The 19,243-nt window shown below is 47.4% G+C and overlaps 1 protein-coding gene and 1 pseudogene across 1 annotated transcript; one reads left to right on the forward strand and one right to left on the reverse strand.

Annotated features, from left to right (window-relative positions):
- The first annotated feature begins 7,810 nt into the window (after positions 1-7,810).
- LOC136661741 (5S ribosomal RNA) lies at positions 7,811-7,926 on the forward strand (annotated as a pseudogene).
- Positions 7,927-8,345: 419 nt separating this feature from the next.
- LOC136661659 (membrane-spanning 4-domains subfamily A member 4A-like) lies at positions 8,346-17,672 on the reverse strand. The gene is made up of 6 exons (XM_066639025.1): positions 17,307-17,672; positions 14,676-14,798; positions 12,774-12,830; positions 12,224-12,394; positions 10,926-11,045; positions 8,346-9,130 (listed from the first exon to the last, which is right to left on the reverse strand). The coding sequence occupies exons 1-6, from the start codon at positions 17,379-17,381 to the stop codon at positions 9,050-9,052; spliced, it is 627 nt and encodes a 208-aa protein (XP_066495122.1). The 5' UTR covers positions 17,382-17,672; the 3' UTR covers positions 8,346-9,049.
- Between the last annotated feature and the right edge of the window lie 1,571 nt (positions 17,673-19,243).

The raw sequence follows: 19,243 nt of genomic DNA on the forward strand, positions 1-19,243 counted from the left end.
AATCCATGGGAAATAAATGGGAAGAACAGGAAAAAAAGGCATTAATTATTTCCAGGAGTGGGTCTGAAAGGGCAAACAGAGAGCAAGTCCAGAATGTTGTGCTCTAGCTCAGCCATCTCACCACATCGCCCAATCCCACACACACACACACAAAAGGTGTCTTACCAGTGATGGGTTTGGCTTACTGGCAGCTGTCACAGACAGTATTCCAGAAATGAGGTACTGTAAGAGATGGAGAAGAAGATCAGAGCAAACGAGCCGCTTGGAAATGCTACACCACAATCATCGTGATGAACAGACTATCTTAGATCCCTCAATTTTTGTCCACTACTAGATCATAGCCTGAGAACGGGAAGATTGAACATGGCCTGATGCTCTCAAGCAAAGGGTACGGAGCCAAGGACACATATTCTGATGGGCAAATTCATTAACAGTGGGGGGCATGAGCATCTAGATGAGGGGACTGTGGCCGGTGTGAACATTCAGAGGTGCTCCACTAATACCAGGCATACCGGAGACCTGGTGCCCTTCCTTCAGGGTGCAAAGTGAAGACAGGGCACAGGAGCCTTCAGTCCTGGGTAGTCACAGAGACCTCTGAATGTTTGTCCTGGGGTGTTGGCTGGTCAGAAGAGGGTTCAGTGAGGCTGCTGTTCTCCTTCCAACTTGCCAAGCATAGCCTGTAAAACTCTGTGCCCCACTAGTGCTTTTTGCCTCCTAGGCAGTTCTGTCCACCCTCCTTAGTGAATCATGTCAGCCCTGTGACTTCTTAACTTCTACTCCTGCAACACACACACACCCAACTGAAAGACAATGTTCACACTGACATATGCAGCTTGTGTTGTTTCACCTGGCTCTGCTAGGCCAGCCATTTTCAACCACTGTGCTGTGGGCACACTGGTGTGCCGCGAATGGTCTGTAGGTGTGCCACAGGAGTTTGGGGGAGGGTCATTTCTTAGTAGGGTCATTGGGGGATGTGAGTCCCCGACCACCACCACCACCACCACCAACAGCATGGTGTGCCTTGTCAATTGTCAGAAACTGGTGGTGCGCCTTGACCATTTTAGTACCTTGCCAGTGGGCCATGAGACAAAAAAAGGTTGAAAATCATGGTGCTAGGCACAGGATGAAGAAAGAACCTTCCTAGCCCTAAGAAACAACAAGGAACTAAAGGTGGCACATCCCCTTTTACCTTTCCGCCCAGCTCCTTAGTTCCTGTCTTTGGAAAGCTACTAGATGTACCATGATTTGACTACAAACAGTGGGGAATCGGGCTTGGAGGATGTCATTAGACACCTCACTACCATTCCCCCCCATGATTCAAGTTTGCTGAGGCTAACACAGATACGGCACTAGAGTCGTCCAGGTAGAAACCTGTATAATTTTTTTTTTACACCCAGGTGTACAGAATTACCGGCAGTCCAGTCCAATACGGTGTCATCAGAATGAAGTAAGGGAAATTGAATATCTCTTCATAGGACAGGTGTAGCATGAATCCAAACAGTATTTCAATGATGCCGAGGAGTAGCTGTGTGACCTGCAAAGAACACATCATAACAACCCTTTCACAGGGAGAGCAGAGCATGGCGCAGTTCTTTCCTTCGGTACACATTTCCAATGCTGAGATGCTAGCAAGCTGCCCCATTCCTCCACTTTGAATGGCGTACTAAGGATCATCTTCCACAGATCGATCATGCCTGAACCTTCATGGCTAGGACTACGTAGCAGTGGTACCAGTAGGGTTTTTGTCACCTGGTGGGGGGGCAGCACATCACCCCACGATGGACCTCCTCCCATGTAGTGGGTGGGGCAAAGGCCCAGGAAGTGGGCATGGTAATGCACCAATTCCCCAACCTTGCTGGTTTTTGGGCTATTATTTGCTACAGAATAGCAAGATTTTAATGTTTGTTTCATTGCATTCTGCATGAAATTATGCATTGATTGATATATACCATGATGGTATTATTCAAAAATACCAAGATTTAAAAAGTTTTGGCTAGTAGTGGTGTCACCCCCCCACCGGTCACCTGATGTGGCCTGGACCCCCTGCACACCCCTAGCGACACCCCAACATACGTAGCACATGTTGTTTCCCTGAGTCTGCCCCTCCTTGTAAATTGAAAACCCTTCTGTGGACCACAAGGAGCCCAGAGCAAAAGGCAGAGGACCCAAACCTGAAGTGAGATCACCTCTAATCCAGCTCATGCCCAACTCTGTCCATTGCAGGGTGGCGCAGGGCAAATAACCTGTTGCCTGAGGCTTGTCTGCCATTCCTGATCACATGAACCAGGAACCCCACACCAAGACAGTGACCCCCGATCACAGTCCGAGAGCCACTGCTCTCCAGCTAGGAGCAGAAAGGCCTGAGATGGCTCTTCTAGATTCAGGCATTGTGCCCCACAAGCTCTGTACTCACCCCCAGGGCCAAGGGCTCCCCATTATAAAACTTCTTCAGGGGTCCTGGAAGCTCCTTCAGGCTCTCGGGGTCCATCGTGGAGGTGGAAGGGGATCTTGTTTGACTACAAGCAGGCTCCATCATGGGCAAAAACAACCACTGGGGTGAGAAAGAGAGAGGGAGAAAGTCAGCCAGGGATGAAAAAAGGAATGTGAAAGTATTGCCTTTTGAGGAGAATTGTCATCCCTGGATCAAGAGGCATGGAGTGAGTCCAGTCCAGCTTGACTTTGCCTTTTCCCAGCAGCTCCAAAGGCACTTGCTGTTTTGGCAGCTTGGAAAGGAATGAGGATGAAAGTGACATCTGCTGAACTTCTGCCTGCTTTGTGGCTTTCTTATTGGGTGAGATGAAGTGGACAGCAGAAGGCTGGGAGTGGAAAACCAAGTTTGCAATCCTATCCAGTACATGCTCTCCTGGGAGTCCCACTGAACTCCAATGGGACTTTCTTCTGAGTAGACATGTACAGGCTCGTGCTACAAATTTGTCTTTATCTTGACTTCCAGCCCAGGGATCAGGGCCAGAGCACCCCGATCTGTCTCCTTTCTATGCCGCTCTTAAGGGGAAAGGAGGTTTTCCCAGAACTGGTTTTTCTTACCAGAATGCCCGGGTGAGCTTGTGTGCCCTCTAGGTCAGTGGTCTTCAACCTGGTCTTGTGCCACAACCCAAATAAATAAATAAATAAATTTATGGAACTGGGGACGCACCGTCAATCCGCCCCCCAAGACCCTATCCTCCCTAGTGACCATGACACTAGATGCCTCCCCCTTGATTTTGTGGTGCTCTAGTCCAGTGGTCTTCATCCTTTGTCAACCATTTTCAGCTGTACATTGCTGCAACCCCACAACTGAGGCTTCATGACCCCACCGGGTTCCCAACCCCAAGGGTGAAGAACTCTGATCTAGGTTACTCTCGCCCTGGGGAGAGAGTGGTCTGGGTTTACCTTAAGGGGGTCAGAGCTCACCTGCAGCAATTACGAGTGGCTCACCTTGCCAGGATGCTGGGAAGATCTTCCCTCGCCAAGGGCAGGAGATCAAGATGAAGACAGAGGGCACAAAGTCAGCGCCCCTCTCCCTGCGGCTGACCCGGAAACGGGAAGGATGGTGGCGGTGGTGACTTTCTCCCATTGGAGATCTGAGCCCGAGCGCTCCAGCCTCTCCTGGCACTGCTGTCCAGCTTGCACATGCCTGCCTCTCTTCATGAACCCACCTGCCCTGGAAGGGGGCTGCCTGAGTCGCTCCCAACCTGGATCCAGGCTGGTGAAGGAAAGAGCTTGTTCCTGCTTGCTTGTTCCTCCTGAAGCCCTCTGCAATTCATATCTTCATACTGAGCAAAAGCAGGGATACTGGACACAGAAGCAATAGTGGGTGACTACGATCTTGTCCTCCAGTCCAGGCTGACTGTTGGAGCTGATACGGCACACTATGGAAAGTGAAAGGGAGGCCAGGTTGCCCTTTGTCCTCTCTCTTCCCCAGTGCAAACATCTCCCTCCATTTCAGGGTTGATTACAGTGTTTGCAAAACTCCAAAGGCTGCCCATGGCAGCCGCTCCCTGTGAGTCTTCCATCTACAGTACTCCTAAAGGTATGGAATGGGTAGATTCTCTTCTCAGGGCATGTCAGTCCACTGGCTCCTGCTCAGTCCCTTTAAAAGGGCTCGCTAGTCTAGTTTGACTACCAAGATCCAGGTCTACAGAGCTTGCGTCCTGAGTACACTTCTGTACTGCAGCGAGTTATGGACTCTTTGCTCACAACAGGAGAGGAAACTGAGCGCTTTCCACATGCGCTGCCTCCGATGCATTCTCGGCATCACCTGGCAGGACAAAGTTCTTAACAACACAGTCCTGGAACGTGCTGGAATCCCTAGCATGTATTCACTGCTGAAACAGAGACGCCTGCGTTGGCTCGGTCATGTCGTGAGAATGGATGATGGCCGGATCCCAAAGGATCTCCTCTATGGAGAACTCGTGCAAGGAATGCGCCCTACAGGTAGACCACAGCTGCGATACAAGGACATCTGCAAGAGGGATCTGAAGGCCTTAGGAGTGGACCTCAACAGGTGGGAAACCCTGGCCTCTGAGCGGCCCGCTTGGAGGCAGGCTGTGCAGCATGGCCTTTCTCAGTTTGAAGAGACACTTGGCCAACAGTCTGAGGCAAAGAGGCAAAGAAGGAAGGCCCACAGCCAGGGAGACAGACCAGGGACAGACTGCATTTGCTCCTAGTGTGGAAGGGATTGTCACTCCCGAATTGGCCTTTTCAGCCACACTAGACGCTGTTCCAGAACCACCATTCAGAGCGCGATACCAGAGTCTTTCGAGACTGAAGGTTGCCAACAACAATCTAGTTTGGTATTATCCTGCCATCTTTCTCATTTTGCAAAATTTCTTCAGTTATTTATTTTTTTTTAAGCAATGAGAAAGAGGGATGTAGTACTCTGGTACCTCCACAACTCTGCCCTTCTCAGCCTTTCCTCCCATGGTGGTTTTCCCCAGGCTGTGGACACACATCATCTAGCCTCCATGAGGACTAGCAGCTTGCTTTTCATTTCTTCTCAAAAACACCGCCACTGAGATTCTTGGCAGGTTGAACATCACATTCTGTACTTCCAATCAGAGTCCACGAGAGGTGGGGTGCAGCGGGGTACATCAAACCTAGACCTGGGGTCAAAAAGAGGGCTTAGGAGCCAAAAGAGGGGAGCAGGGGATTTCCTGGAATCTCAGAAAACGTTTGCATCTATTGTGGTGAAGACCAGCATTCACATTTTGGGTAAGCCTACATCATTTCATATATCATAATTTTGACAAATTATGTAGAATCCAATGTAGATCCAATGGAGAAGGGGAGGGGCCCAAAACAAACTGTACCCCAAAAGGAATCCAGAAAAAAAAACTTTGAACCTCCTGATAAAATTCCTCTTGGCCCTGCTTCAGAGTAATCACAGCAGCCACAAAAAGGCCTGATGAAGTTTTTGTTTCGTTTTAACCCATTTCTGCCCAGCACACAGGTGTACACATTGGATCCCTGTTGTGTACAAAACAAGGTGCTCTGAAATTCATGAACGTGAGTGGAACTGAATTTATATGTAGAGGATCTCAATGAGAACTAGCGCCATTTAGGTGCAAGCCTCCTGATGGAAGTGGATCTTTGATAAGGACACAAGCATTATTCCTTAGGGTGAGCTTTCTCTAAGTCCCTTTAATTATTGTTCTTTAGTCTTTGATGCGTCGTCACTGACTGCCCCACACTACAACCCCTTCCCCTTCCCTTGCAAAACTATGGCATTCCATTGCTCCCTTTCACTTCATCAAAATACATTCTTATAAATTTTGCCAGTGTGCTAATCTCTCTCTCTCTCTCTCTCTCTCTCTCTCTCACACACACACACACACACACACAGAGAGAGAGAGCGAGAGAGAGAGAGCGAGAGAGAGAGGGGGGGGTATTATCCTTGCTGTTTTCCTAAAGGCCAAGAATGAAAGTCCTTGGAAGATCATTGGGGAAAGCGTGTAGCTGTCTCCCCTCCCCTACTTTGCCTGGACACATGACCTGACTGACATCCTTCCCCAAAGCAGGATTTGGATAATTATCTATAAGTGGCTATGTCCTTACACAGGCTCTTTTGTGTTCCCTGACCCACAATCCTCTCTGCAAGACAGAGGACCATTATCAGACACAGTGCTGAAGCCTCTGCAATCCTTCGCCTTCCCTATTACCGACTCTGCCCCCTCACATTTGTGCACTACATGCAATCTGCAACTGAGTGCACCAACTGAGAATAATCCTTTACAAAAATGGAGAGATCATGCATGGCAGATGTCATCGGGCAGATGTCATCGGTTGGGCTTGTGCCAGCCTTGCCACAAACAAGTCCCAGTGATGTCCTTTATTTCAAAAACACTTCTCTCCTGCCTTTCCTGTTCCAAAAACAGCAACCAAGGCAGCTCCCACTATCAAATAACCCATTAAAAATGGAAGTAACAATGCAAAAACAAAAAGAATCAAAACAATCAATGAAACAAACATGGAGGAAACAAAAAAATGCTCAAATTTGAGCACGACAGCATTAAAAAAAATACAGAATGAAACAAAAATTGTCTATGTAGACTTGGGGAAGGTGAGAACAGGCCTTGAAACCCAAGGCCTTGAAACCCATTACCAGCTGAGGAAGCCATGAGGATGGATAGCCAGGATGGTGTAATGGTTTTGGTGTTGGACTTAGACCTGGAAGATCCAGGTTCAAGTCCCTGCTCATCCATGAAGCTTCCTAGGTGACTTTGGGTCATAAGAACATAAGAACAGCCCCACTGGATCAGGCCATAGGCCCATCTAGTCCAGCTTCCTGTATCTCACAGCGGCCCACCCAATGCCCCAGGGAGCACACCAGATAACAAGAGACCTGCAAGGCCTCCTGGGAATTGTAGTTAAGAACATAAGAACAGCCCCACTGGATCAGGCCATAGGCCCATCTAGTCCAGCTTCCTGTATCTCACAGCGGCCCACAGTCACTCAGTCAGACACTCTCTCCCAGCCTAACCAACCTCACAGGGTTGTTGTGAGGACAAAAGGAGGGAAGGAGCTATATACTCTGCCCTGAGCTCCCTGGAGGAAGGGCGATATAAAAATCTGAAAACAAATACATAAAATAATACTCTGGTTCTTCACATTCCACCATCATTCCTGGTTAACTCCCCAGGCTTTGTCTTCACTTCACACACCAGAAGCAAACATCTGAGAGCCTCTCTGCAGATGATGTTTAGGAAAAGAAGAAGCCAATGAAGAGCCTTCCTCATGGTTTACGCACAGGCAAAAGCGCAATGGTCTACTTGCAGCAAGCTGGCGCCACGAACTTGGCAGCCTGTAGGGTCACAATTTGGAAACATCAAGAGGAGTGCTGGCTCCTGGTTGGTTGCTGCCTCAGCCAATGAGGACTCAGACAGCCACACACTTTGCATTCTTGTGGACTTCTTGGCGTCTCAGCAATGCACATAACACAACCAGGGTGATGGGATGTCCTCTTTTTCCAGGACATGTCCTCTTTTGTAGCCTCATGTCCTGGCAAAGAACTTAAATGTCCTCCTTTTCCCTTTGAGCGGCCCCTGGCAGGCAGCGCTTAGCCTACTTATAAGTAATAAATTATATGCAATAAAGTTTTAAATTTAATAATAAAAATAATATCACATTTAAATTAACCACATGAATTGAATATACAAGTGTTCTTTGCTTTTATTTTGTCATGTCCTACATTTTGCTTGGATGTCCTACAGTTTGGGGCATCTTGTTCTCTTTTGTGGTTATGACATCTTGTCACCCTGAGCACGACTTCTTTTCAAGAGTCTATCTCCGGTTCTGAGAGACTTGGAAGCATTTTTATGAGGTTACCCTGCACATGCCCGATCTCGTCTGATCTCGGAAGCTAAGCAGGGTCAGGCCTGGTTAGTACTTGGATGGGAGACCGCCTGGGAATACCGGGTGCTGTAGGCTTATACCATAGTCTTTCGAGACTGAAGGTTGCCAACCAACCAACCAGGGTTGAGTTTGTGGCCATGGTTTACGGGGACCCTGTCACCCTCATGAACAAGCCTTTGGTGGGTGAGTGTTGCTTACTTAAATGAGCTTGAAAGTCATCTTCATTTAGACTACGTGACCTGTGTTACCACCAGAAAGGCTTGGGTCTGCCTGTCATCTCCAAAGATCTCACAGAGGAGAAAGGAAAACAAGTTTCATTGATACAAAGTAGCAGGAGTTGGGAATCAGTGGGCAGAGCAGCTGGGTCATTTTGCCTTCTTAATAATAATAATAATAATAATAATAATAATAATAATAATAATAATAATAATAATAATAATAATAAAACTTTATTTTTATCCCGCCCTTCTCCCTAACGGGACCCAGGGCGGCTAACAACATATTAAAAAAAACAGATTTTAAAAACATTAATACATAGCAGATAAAAACATTTAAAAACATATTACAGGGCCATAAAAACAGTAGTCAGATTAAAAGACAGCATAAAAGAGCAAGTCACCAAGGAATCAAGCCTGTAAAAAACTAAAAGATGTATAAAAATGTTAAAAAGGCCAGAAATCAGAAGGCTTGTTTAAACAACAGTGTTTTCAGGCCTCGCCGAAAACTCTCAAGAGAGGGAGCCATTCTCAAGTCAAGGGAATGCTTCTTTGCTTCCTGTTCCATCCCAGAGCCATCATTTCTCAATGCTACCTATAATGGAACCAGGCAGGTCTTGCGGAGAAAGGTAGGCTCCTTGCATCAGAAATTAAATCATTCAAAATGTCCCCAGTTTTGTGAGCTGGGCTTAAGGCATCGCATGTTTTGCCAACATTCTTGACATTTCCCTTTCAAAGCCATAATCCACAATATAGTCCATAGAATGTGATAGTCCCTTAAGCCAAAAGAGCACCATCGTTTATGATCAGGTGCTTTCTCCGTCTCCATTGATGGAGTCCGATGGTTCCTGACACCTACTGTCTTCAAGGAAAAACCTTTTGATCAGAGTTTAAGAAACCTGCTCAGTTCACTTTTATGAAGAATGCTATCAAATCCTTTTGCTTCTGATTTTGGGCAAGGTCGTTTGGGAAAACACAGTGACTCAGGGGTTCTTGGCATCCTCGCAAGTAACCGGAAGGCTAACATCGTTGTGGAGGGGTGTGCCCTGGTAAACCACCACAATCTGGAGAAAGAGGAACACACACAAGATCAGTCTCCGGCTACTAATCAGCTTGGGAAAGACACTGCAGTGTTTGCCAAAAGGTTCAAGTCACACATTATGAGAATTTTACAACTGTTTCCATGTTTGTTTTTGTGTCTATCAGCTCATGGCTTTTTTTGTAGCAACTGGAGCCAGGAGAAAGTCAATCAGGAAGGGGGATCGAGTCCCAGGTTGTGAGAGGCTGGTGAACCCTTTGCCTTTGCTCTAGGGAGAGTACTGATGCCAATCTTTTCAGCCATAGAACCTTTCCTTAAGCAAGAGACACGCTCCTCATTCTTGAGCGCATAACAGAAATCAACAGTTGAAGGTTATTCTCCTTTTCTGTTTTACTCAAACTCTCGTTACTTACAAAAAAAAAATGGAAATAACTATCAAGAATTGCATATTATGGCTGCTGATACAATCTTTGTGCAGTCACAAGCTGGTTGTGGATTACATTTATCCAACTGTGGAAGACCAAAATATCCCAGATAAAAAATTAGGGTAGCATGCTCTTGTTCTACTAGCCTGCTTTTCACATTATGGGCTGCAGTGATCCCTTCACATAGCACAATGACTTCCTAGAACAGTGCTTCCCAAACTTTTAAGCCCATGACCTACTTGGTCAGCCGGGCAGTGACCCACCAGAAATCAGCTCACAAACCACTGATGATCACAACCCATGGTTTGGGAACTGCTATCCTACAAGAATGGGGGTGGAGGGCATAGTTCAGCAGAAGAGGTCCTGCTTTGCATGTAGAAAGTGCCAGGTTCAAGCCCCAGAGTCTCCAGGTGGGGCTGGAAATCAGCTGCATCTGAAACTCTGGACAGTACTGCCAGTAGACATAAGAACATAAGAACAGCCCCACTGGATCAGGCCATAGGCCCATCTTGTCCAGCTTCCTGTATCTCACAACGGCCCACCAAATGCCTCAGGGAGCACACCAGATAACAAGAGACCTCATCCTGGTGCCCTCCCTTGCATCTGGCCTTCTGACATAGCCCATTTCTAAAATCAGGAGGTTGTGCATACACATCATGGCTTGTAACCCATAATGGATTTTTCCTCCAGAAACTTGTCCAATCCCCTTTTAAAGGCGTCCAGGCCAGACGCCATCACCACATCCTGTGGCAAGGAGTTCCACAGACCAACCACACGCTGAGTAAAGAAATATTTTCTCTTGTCTGTTCTAACTCTCCCAACACTCAATTTTAGTGGCTGTTCCCTGGTTCTGGTGTTATGTGAGAGTGTAAAGAGCATCTCCTTATCCACTCTGTTCATCCCCTGCATAATTTTGTATGTCTCAATCATGTCCCCCCTCAGGCGTCTCTTTTCTAGGCTGAAGAGGCCCAAACACCATAGCCTTTCCCCGTAAGGAAGGTGCCCCAGCCCCATAATCATCTTAGTCGCTCTCTTTTGCACCTTTTCCATTTCCACTATGTCTTTTTTGAGATGCGGCGACCAGAACTGGACACAAGACAAGGCATGTCATCCATGTATTCTGTCACCTGCAGTTAAGTGTTTAACAATAGTGTTGCAAATGCTTTAATTTTAATCAAGAGGTTTTCATAGGCATGACTGCAGGTGAGAGGGCTTTTAAACCTCCAAATTGCTACTTTTAGCTTAAATCCTTGCTTTACCCTGAAATGGAACCTCCATGCAGAGCTCCAACCCTGATGTAGAATACTGACCAACACCTGAGAGAGGAGAACAATCCCTGCTCTTGGATCCACGTCTATTCCAATTACAAAATCCCAACCCCTTTTTAAATGTTACCATTTTAGTGCTGGGGTCCCGACACAAGGTCTTGCTCCCAAAGACAGCGTTGGAGATGCTGATGCAAAAAGCCAGGAGGGTAAAGAGCAGGAGGACAGACATGACCGCAATCATAATATCCTGTCAACAAAGCAGAAATCTTGACCAAAGGAAATTGGCCTCCACTGCTTTCTCTATATAACATACAGGTTGAGACTAATTATTTGTGAGGGTTCTGTTCCAAACACTCAAAAAAAAAAAAAAATCACTCCCTATAGTGATTTGCACTATAGCAAATCAATTTAAAAGACAAAGTTTCTTTGCTCCAGTGATTGAAAAAACAGCCTTGCTGACCTTTTGACTCTAAGGTAAGAGTCATTAAGAAGACAATCCATCAGCACTTCACTCAGCCCCTCCCTTCACCAATGCAAAATGATCACCTTTCTTTCACATGCTGGGGGAAGGGAGGGGTCCGAAGGAGAGAGAAGGATTGATGAATTGTTAGCCTGCTGCTTGCGCGCGCGCGCGCGCTCTCTCTCTCTCTCTCTCTCTCTCTCTCTCTCTCTCTCTCTCTCTCTCTCTCATTAAGGAGGCTGTTGTTAAAGGACTGTTACTGTTCAGTTTTTAAAACTGATTTTAAAGGGATGCATTTTTCCCCTTCTCCAGGGATCAGCACATTCCTTCTCATTTGCAGGGGCCACTTGTGTTGAGTCAAATCCGTGTATAAATAGGCTGGACTTCTTATTCTCAGGGCACCATGGAAGGGCAGGTATTGCGATGAATGGCTCCCCATTCATTTCTGGGCACAATTCAAGGTGATGGTTGTGGCATTTAAAGCGTTAACTGACTTGGGACCTGGGTACCTTTATGAACAACATCCTCTCCTAGGAACCTGCTCAGAAGTCAAGAGGATCTGACTCCCCCCTCCATGTTTCACCACCGCCTGCAGGAATGCAACTGACAGTGGAAAAGGGCCTTTGTGGTGGCAGCTCCTACAGATGTCCTCCACTGAAGGCCCCCTCACAGACCACATTTGCCACAGACCACAAGGAGACCCATCGATAATGAAATCTACGAGTTTCAGGGGCCCTTAAAAGGCCTTCCACAGTCCTCCAAAGTCCTTGTAAGTTCTCAAGACATCACTTCGGCCTCAGAACACCCGCTCTCTCTCTCTCTCTCTATATATATATTTTTCCCTTTCACAAAACAATTTTTAAATAAGAAATTAGCAGCATCAAAACACATGTTCTCCCTACAGAGTCAGGGCTCTGCAGGGGCCAAGACTGACCCTTCCCTGCTGAGTTTGGGCAGGCACTCACGTGAGGGATAACTTGGGCTTCGTAGCACTGTTGATCCACCTCTCGCAGACCGTAATTGCTACACCAGTTCACAGCATAGCGTCGCTCACTGAGCATGGATATTGAGAAGAGCAGGATCGCAAGACTCGCTCCCACAGCACTCACCACATTCATGCTCACCATGACTTTCATCTAGGAGAGCCAAACCATTATTTCAGACAGGACATCTTGGCCCTGACCCTGAGGCGCATGTGCCCCAGATCAATCATGCTAAAGAATTTGCTAGTCATCACAGACTAGCAAACAGACCATCACAGACCATACAAAACACCACAAGGCCGTAGGAAGAGGCTACAGTGACCAGCCATGTGTCTCCAAAAAGCCCTCAAGCAGGACAGAAAGCAGGCATACTTCTCTCCTGTCATTGCTATCCCTGCAGTTGTATCTCAGAGGTTGCGTATGAGACATACGCATGAGCTTGCGCATGGCAAGCAAAAAAAAAAAAGAGCTTAGAGTGCCCTGCTCTCTCATATGTCTGATCACATCACCAAGTATCCAAAAGGTTTACTACCAGTGGTGTCTTCGGGTTCCTGGCAGCTGCCACAGCCAGAGATCCGGAAATGATGTACTGTAGGAGACAGAAGAGAAGGGTCACTAAAACATCATTGTCTAAAACATACTGTCATGTTACTAAACATCTAAAACATCATTGTCATGAACAGGCCTACCTTGTATCCCATCCCTATCCCACTTCCCTCTGCTAAGCTGGAACAAGAAGACGGGGCACCATCTGATGTTCTCAAGCAAAGGGCACAAAATCAAGGACACAGGTTCTGGTGGGCAGTCGTAAAAATCAGGAGATTTGTCTATCCAAAAGAGAGGACTGCAGCCAGTGTAACCATTCTGAGGCTTCACCAAGATTCCAGTAGTCCAAGAAGCACCACGCCCTGCTTTCCCCCAGATACAAAGCAAAGACATTCCCCACTAGAGTCCTCTGTGTAGGCACAGAAGCCTCCGGAAGTGCTGCTGGTTGTCCCTGGGGTGCTGGAGGGTTGGAAGAGGCACAAGAGAGGCTGCCATTCTGATTCCAACCTGCCAAGATCTCCTTGTAAGATTCTGTGCCCAGCTGACATCCCTATGATGTCATGTCATGTCATGATGTTCCTGTGCACAGCTCATCCCTCCCCTCCTACTGAATGCCTCTGGTCAGGCCTGTGAGTACTCAACTTAAAGACATGCTCTGTGATCAGAACACCATATTCAGTTTTGCAAATAATCAGTTTGTAGTATTCCTTATTTCAGTCATAGAGGGGGAAAAACACAGTCTTGTGCAGCAATATTTGAATTACAGAGGACTAGAGGGGCCCAGCCCCCTTGCTTTTTACGCAAGCCACCTTAGCTACTCCATTTATGCCCCATTTATGCCCCTCCGTTTAGCCTTCTAATTTGGATAAAATGGGGAAGAATTACTGGGAGTGACCAGTACATTTAATTAAAGCCCCCTACACACATACACCTGTCTCTCTATCATTTCAACACTGCTGCACAGACCCATCAGGGGTCAATCTCCTAATTACCGGAAGAGCACTTGTGCCTTCCTCCAGCTTCTAAGGTTTCACCAGTCACTCTTCACACAATCTCAAGCTTCTTTGCACATCCATGAGGACTAGAAACTTCCGTTTCCTGAACAGATTTAGAGCCGTGGTTCAAATATTGCTGAATCCTGTGCTGACACCCTAAATATAAAGCCTTGCGCGTGGCAGTTCTGGAGCTGAGAAATATACTCTGCCCCAATGACATTACAAAACCAATGTTTTAACAAAACCAATGTTTTACAGTCCCCCACAGAGGTTCTCAATCTTTCTGGCCTGCTCAGTGGTTCGTAAGCTTTTCATTGTCGCTGGAAAGAACTGGGATGGAGAATAGGATCTAAAACCTGGCAATGGATATGCAATCATTATCCTAGGCCAGGGGTGCCCAAACCCCAGCCCGGGGGCCACTTGCGGCCCTTGAGGCCTCTCAATGTGGCCCTCAGGGAGCCCCCAGTCTCCAATGAGCCTCTGGCCCTGCAGAGGTTTGTTGAAGCCTGCACTGGCCCAATGCAACTTCTCTCAGCATGAGGGCGACTGTTTGACCTCTCGCGTGAGCTGTGGGATGAGGGCTTCCTCCACCCCTTGCTGTTTCACATCCGTGATGCAGCAGTGGCAGCAAAGGAAAGGCCAGCCTTGCTTTGTGCAAGGCCTTTTATAGGCATTGACCTATTGCAAGACCTTCATTCATTCATATAAGTTCATCTTTAATATTTTCATTTATGTAAACCTATGTAAATTTATTCAAATTTTAAATGTAAATTAATCCCCCCCCGGCCCCTGACACATTGTCAGAGAGCTGATGTGGCCCTCCTGCCAAAAACTTTGGACACCCCTGTCCTAGGCTGAAGGCAGACATAATTTTTTTAGATATTCAGAATTACCAGGGCTCCAGTCCAATATGGTGCTAGCGCGATGACATAATAGAAACGGAATTTGTGATCGTATGCCAGGTTCAGCACAGCCCCAAACGCTATTCCAATTATGCCTGTCAGTATCTGTGTGATCTACAAAAACAACATTAAGACAACAGGGTGTTACCATCCTGCCCCTTTTGCCAGTCTGTTCAATACGCCAGTCTTGGAAATCTACCTACATGCAGTTGATTTCTCCTCTGCAGAGATATCATCTGTGGCTGGGACTCAAAGATCTAATTAGACTTGTTCCAATATTTGCATACATTTTCACATTTAGAGCATGGCATCGTTCTCGGATTTGCCACAAGTCTGGGAAGCCGATGCACGTGTCAGTGCCTTAAGCAGTCTCAGTGAAGATCTGTTTCAGGCATTTAGGAACCAGGACTTTTGTTTTGTTCTCTCTCCACACATTATGGCAGGGGTGCCCAAACCCCTGCCTGGGGGTCATTTGTGGCCCTCCGGGATTCCCAATCCAGTCTGTGGGAAAGCCCCCAGTCTCCAATGAGCCTCTGACCCACTGCAGACTTGGTGGAGCCCACACTGGTCCAATGCAACTGCACTCAGCGCGAGGGCCAACTGCTCGGCCTCTTGGGCAAGCGGAGGGACAAGGATTCCATCCACTGCTTGCTGTTTCAAGTCTGTGAAGAAGCAGAGGAAGCAAAGGAAAGGCCAGCCTTGCTTTGTGCAAGGCCTTGAGCTATCATGAGACCTTCATTCATATAAGTTCGATCTCTAATATATTCATTTATGCAAATTCATTCAAAATTTTAAATGTAAATTCATTCTTTTCTTCCTGGCCCCCCAACACTGTCAGAGAGATGATGCGGCCCTCCTGTCGAAAGTTTGGACACCCCTGCCTTATGGGAATAGACAGATATTGCACAGGGCTCTGCCATTGACCTCAGAGTGTGTCAAATGAGGCTTGGTCTCTGCTCACAATCCCAGCAGAAATGCAATGGGACCCAATCCTGCTGTCACTATCCAGAAAATTTGATTTTTGCATTAATGAAGTTGCATTTGCCCTCTATTTAAAAAGCACAAAGTTTCTCTTAGAAGTGCTTTGACTTATGCAGACATGCAAGGCCAGTCTTGGGAGCTGTGGGGGCCCATTTTTTGTGCGGTCCCAGGTTCACACCCAAGGTCTGTAGAATCTTAGAGACACAAAGTCTATAAATACATTTTATTTCTAGCTCTAGGGCAGGGGTGTCCAAAGTTTTTGGCAGGAGGGCCACATCATCTCTCTGACACTGTGTTGGGGGCCGGGGGAAGAAAATAATTCATTTACATTTAAAGTTTGAATAAATGTACATAGGTTTACATAAATGAATATATTAAAGATGAACTCATATGAATGAATGAAGGTCTTGCAATAGCTCAAGGACTATAAAAGGCCTTGCACAAAGCAAGGCCGGCCTTTCCTTTGCTGCCACTACTGTGTCACAGACGTGAAACAGCAAGCAGTGGAGGGAGCCTTCATTCCACAGCTCATGCGAGAGGTCAAACAGTCGCCCTCATGCTGAGAGCAGTTGCATCGGGCCAGTGTGGGCTCCAACAAATCTCCAGAGGCTCATTGGAGACTGGGGACTCCCTGAGGGCTGCATTGAGAGGCCTCGAGGGCCGCAAGTGGCCCCAGGGCCGGGGTTTGGGCACCCTTGCTCTAGGGGAAAATGGAAAACAAAATGTACACTTAAAAAGTGCACATAATGAAGCAAATGAATTTAAGCACATTTGAAGTTGCACACAAGACTACCCTGGAGAGAGCCTTAGGTGTGGGGCTCATTTGGCTTAAAGCCAGCCCTGCAGACATGATGACAGCAACTGTTAGCCTGCACATGCCCGATCTCAACTGATCTGGGAAGCTAAGCAGGGTCAGGCCTGGTTAGTACTTGGATGGGAGACCGCCTGGGAATACCGGGTGCTGTAGGCTTCTACCATAGTCTTTCGAGACTGAAGCTTGCCAACCAGGCACGATATGTCTACTGGCTCTGCAGACATGCTGGCTATGGTTGGAACCCTGCAAAATGTTTGCTGTCAATTAATCCCCATAAAATTACTATGGCTTTTAACGCTATAAAAAGATAGATATAATAAGGTGCCTTAGGCTGGATTCTCACGCAGTGAGAACCCAGTGCTGTCTTAATAAACCCAAAACCATTTTCTATCTCCAGCCTTGTTTTGCCTAATTAATTTCCCCAAGGCAGCCTGACAGCCAGTGACTGTCCAGGGAATCTCGTCTGCCATCTCAGGTTATCTTAGGGCTGATCTTATCCAACTTTCTGGTGCCAACATAGTTGCAATACAGCTTGCAATACTGTTTGCAATACAGCAATACTGTGGCAGCAATACAGTTGCAACATGACAGGCTTCTGTGGCTGCACCCCCACTGCAGGATTTAGCTCACACTCCGTAAGCACAACTTTATTAGTGATGGAAAGTTGGACAGGATTGGGCCTTTAGTCAGGAATCACAACTTTCCAGGAACAAGAACCGAAAGCCACACCTCTGGAGCAAGGGAAAGAACACCAAAAGCAGGCAGGCAGGAAACGGCATGACTCTTGCTTGGATTCAAACATTGAGTCCTCCATGTTCTGTACTCACCCCCAGGGCCAAGGGCTCCCCTCTATAAAACTTCTTCAGGAGTGGTGACAGCTCTTTAGCTTTCTCCAAGTCCATCGTGGATGTGGAGGGGAGTCTGTCAGACTGCAAGCTGGCTCGATCTTGGGCAGAGACAATTGGAGTGAGAGAGAGGAAGGAGAGAAAAAAAAAGATGTGGAGGGGAGTCTGTCAGACTGCAAGCTGGCTCGGATCTTGGGCAGAGACAATAATTGGAGTGAGAGAGAGGAAGGAGGAAAAAAAAAAGAACATACCAGCTAATTATCACTTTCTTGGGAACCCTCATCTCCAGAGCTTAGATCTGCCGAGTAAGTGGAGTTCAGCTTTCCTCCAGATAGGAGATGTTTTGCCTTTCACAAAACATCTAAAGGGGCAGACGTTTCCGTGAGGAAGCCCACTGCTGGTGAAAGCTCCACCTGCTGAACTTCTGCCTACTTGGTGGCTTTTCAAAAGCAAGTACTATGGGGGGGAAGCACCTCCAGGGGCTGGAATCCGACTTGGACTAAGCCCACCTGATCCTCAGGTAACAGCCCAGGGGTGAAGGGGAACCTCCTCCTTTCCAAGGAACACTTAGGAGTGGGGCAGGTCTTGCATGGAGAGCTGGTTGGCAACTGAAGTTTGCAACCCTCTCCATCTGCTTGCCCCCGAAAGGGTTGAGCAGAGTGTGAGAGTCTCCGCTGGCACAAGGTTTCAGCGTCCAGCCTGTCCTTTCTTCCTTAGCTCTTTGGCATTTCCCGGGCATTCCTTAGGTGCTGGGAGGGTCCTGGCTGGGATCCAGGCTGGAGAGGGGAAGCAAGTCTCTGCCTGCCAACAGGCTCTCTTGCCATCCCCGCCAAGCATCATGCCACCCACAAAGGAAACCAAAGGGGCATCTGACCCACACACACACCCTTACCCTCTGCAGAGCTCCTCTTGGTCTGGAACCAGCAAACGGAACGTGGAACAAGGGCAGTTCTTCAGCCAAGAGAGTTTCCGTCTGCCAGGAGCCTTACCTGGGCATGGACTGCCCTGGGTAGTGTGACTCAGGTTCTCACCACGTGACTGGAGTCTTTGGAAATTGGCCTTAAAGCGACAGTAGCAGCTGTTAGGAGCTGTACTGGCTGCAGGAGTGCTGGAGACAGAGGGGTCCAAAGCACCCGGCCCAGATCAGCAAGCTGCTGGCAGCTTGTGGGAGCCCAATGTTGGCCAGCTGGGGAAGAGAACAGGCAGCCTTTCAGTCCCTCCCTCTTCAGCACTTTGCAGAGGTGTCTCTCACCCTTCAGGACTAGATATCTATATCAATCAAGTATTTCCATGCTCCAACATGCTCAATTCATGCGCCTCTGGATTAACATTGGTGAATCACTTTTTACAAATAGTATTTGTAAATACTACAAATATTATACTTTAGCATCTCTATTTGCTTTCTCTAGCTGTTGCGCAAAATGTTTTTCAAACATTTGGAAGGGTGTGTGAAAATGTTTTTTTCAAACAAGGGTGCGTCTGCATAGCTCTTTTTCCAAGCCAGAGAGGTAATCTCTATGTAGGAGTGAAAGGCATGCATGATATAGACTTCAATTGGTCCAACTCTTTGTCCTGGTTTGTCTGCAGGGCAAAAGCACAACAGTCTGTTATGCAATGGAGCTACTCACTGGGTACCTGGAGAGATGCCATTTGGAAATGCATAGAGCAGGAGTGGGCAAACTTTCACCTTGAGGGCTCCTGGACCTTTAACTATTGTGTAGGAGAGAGAATTTCAGCAGCTCAAGCTTGTCATCTGTGAGACTTTCCTCCCCTTCACCGGGGTAGCCTTGCAGTGGGGCTACTCGATTCTACATCAGCCCGAAAGTTGGCGTAGAATCAAGAGCCTCCATGTTGGGCGGTCAGCCCTCTGCCTCCCCTGCACTAGAACACCTCCTCCTCACACCTCCACCTACCTTTCC

Source organism: Tiliqua scincoides, chromosome 10 (genome assembly GCF_035046505.1).
Source record: "Tiliqua scincoides isolate rTilSci1 chromosome 10, rTilSci1.hap2, whole genome shotgun sequence".
NCBI lineage: Eukaryota > Metazoa > Chordata > Lepidosauria > Squamata > Scincidae > Tiliqua > Tiliqua scincoides.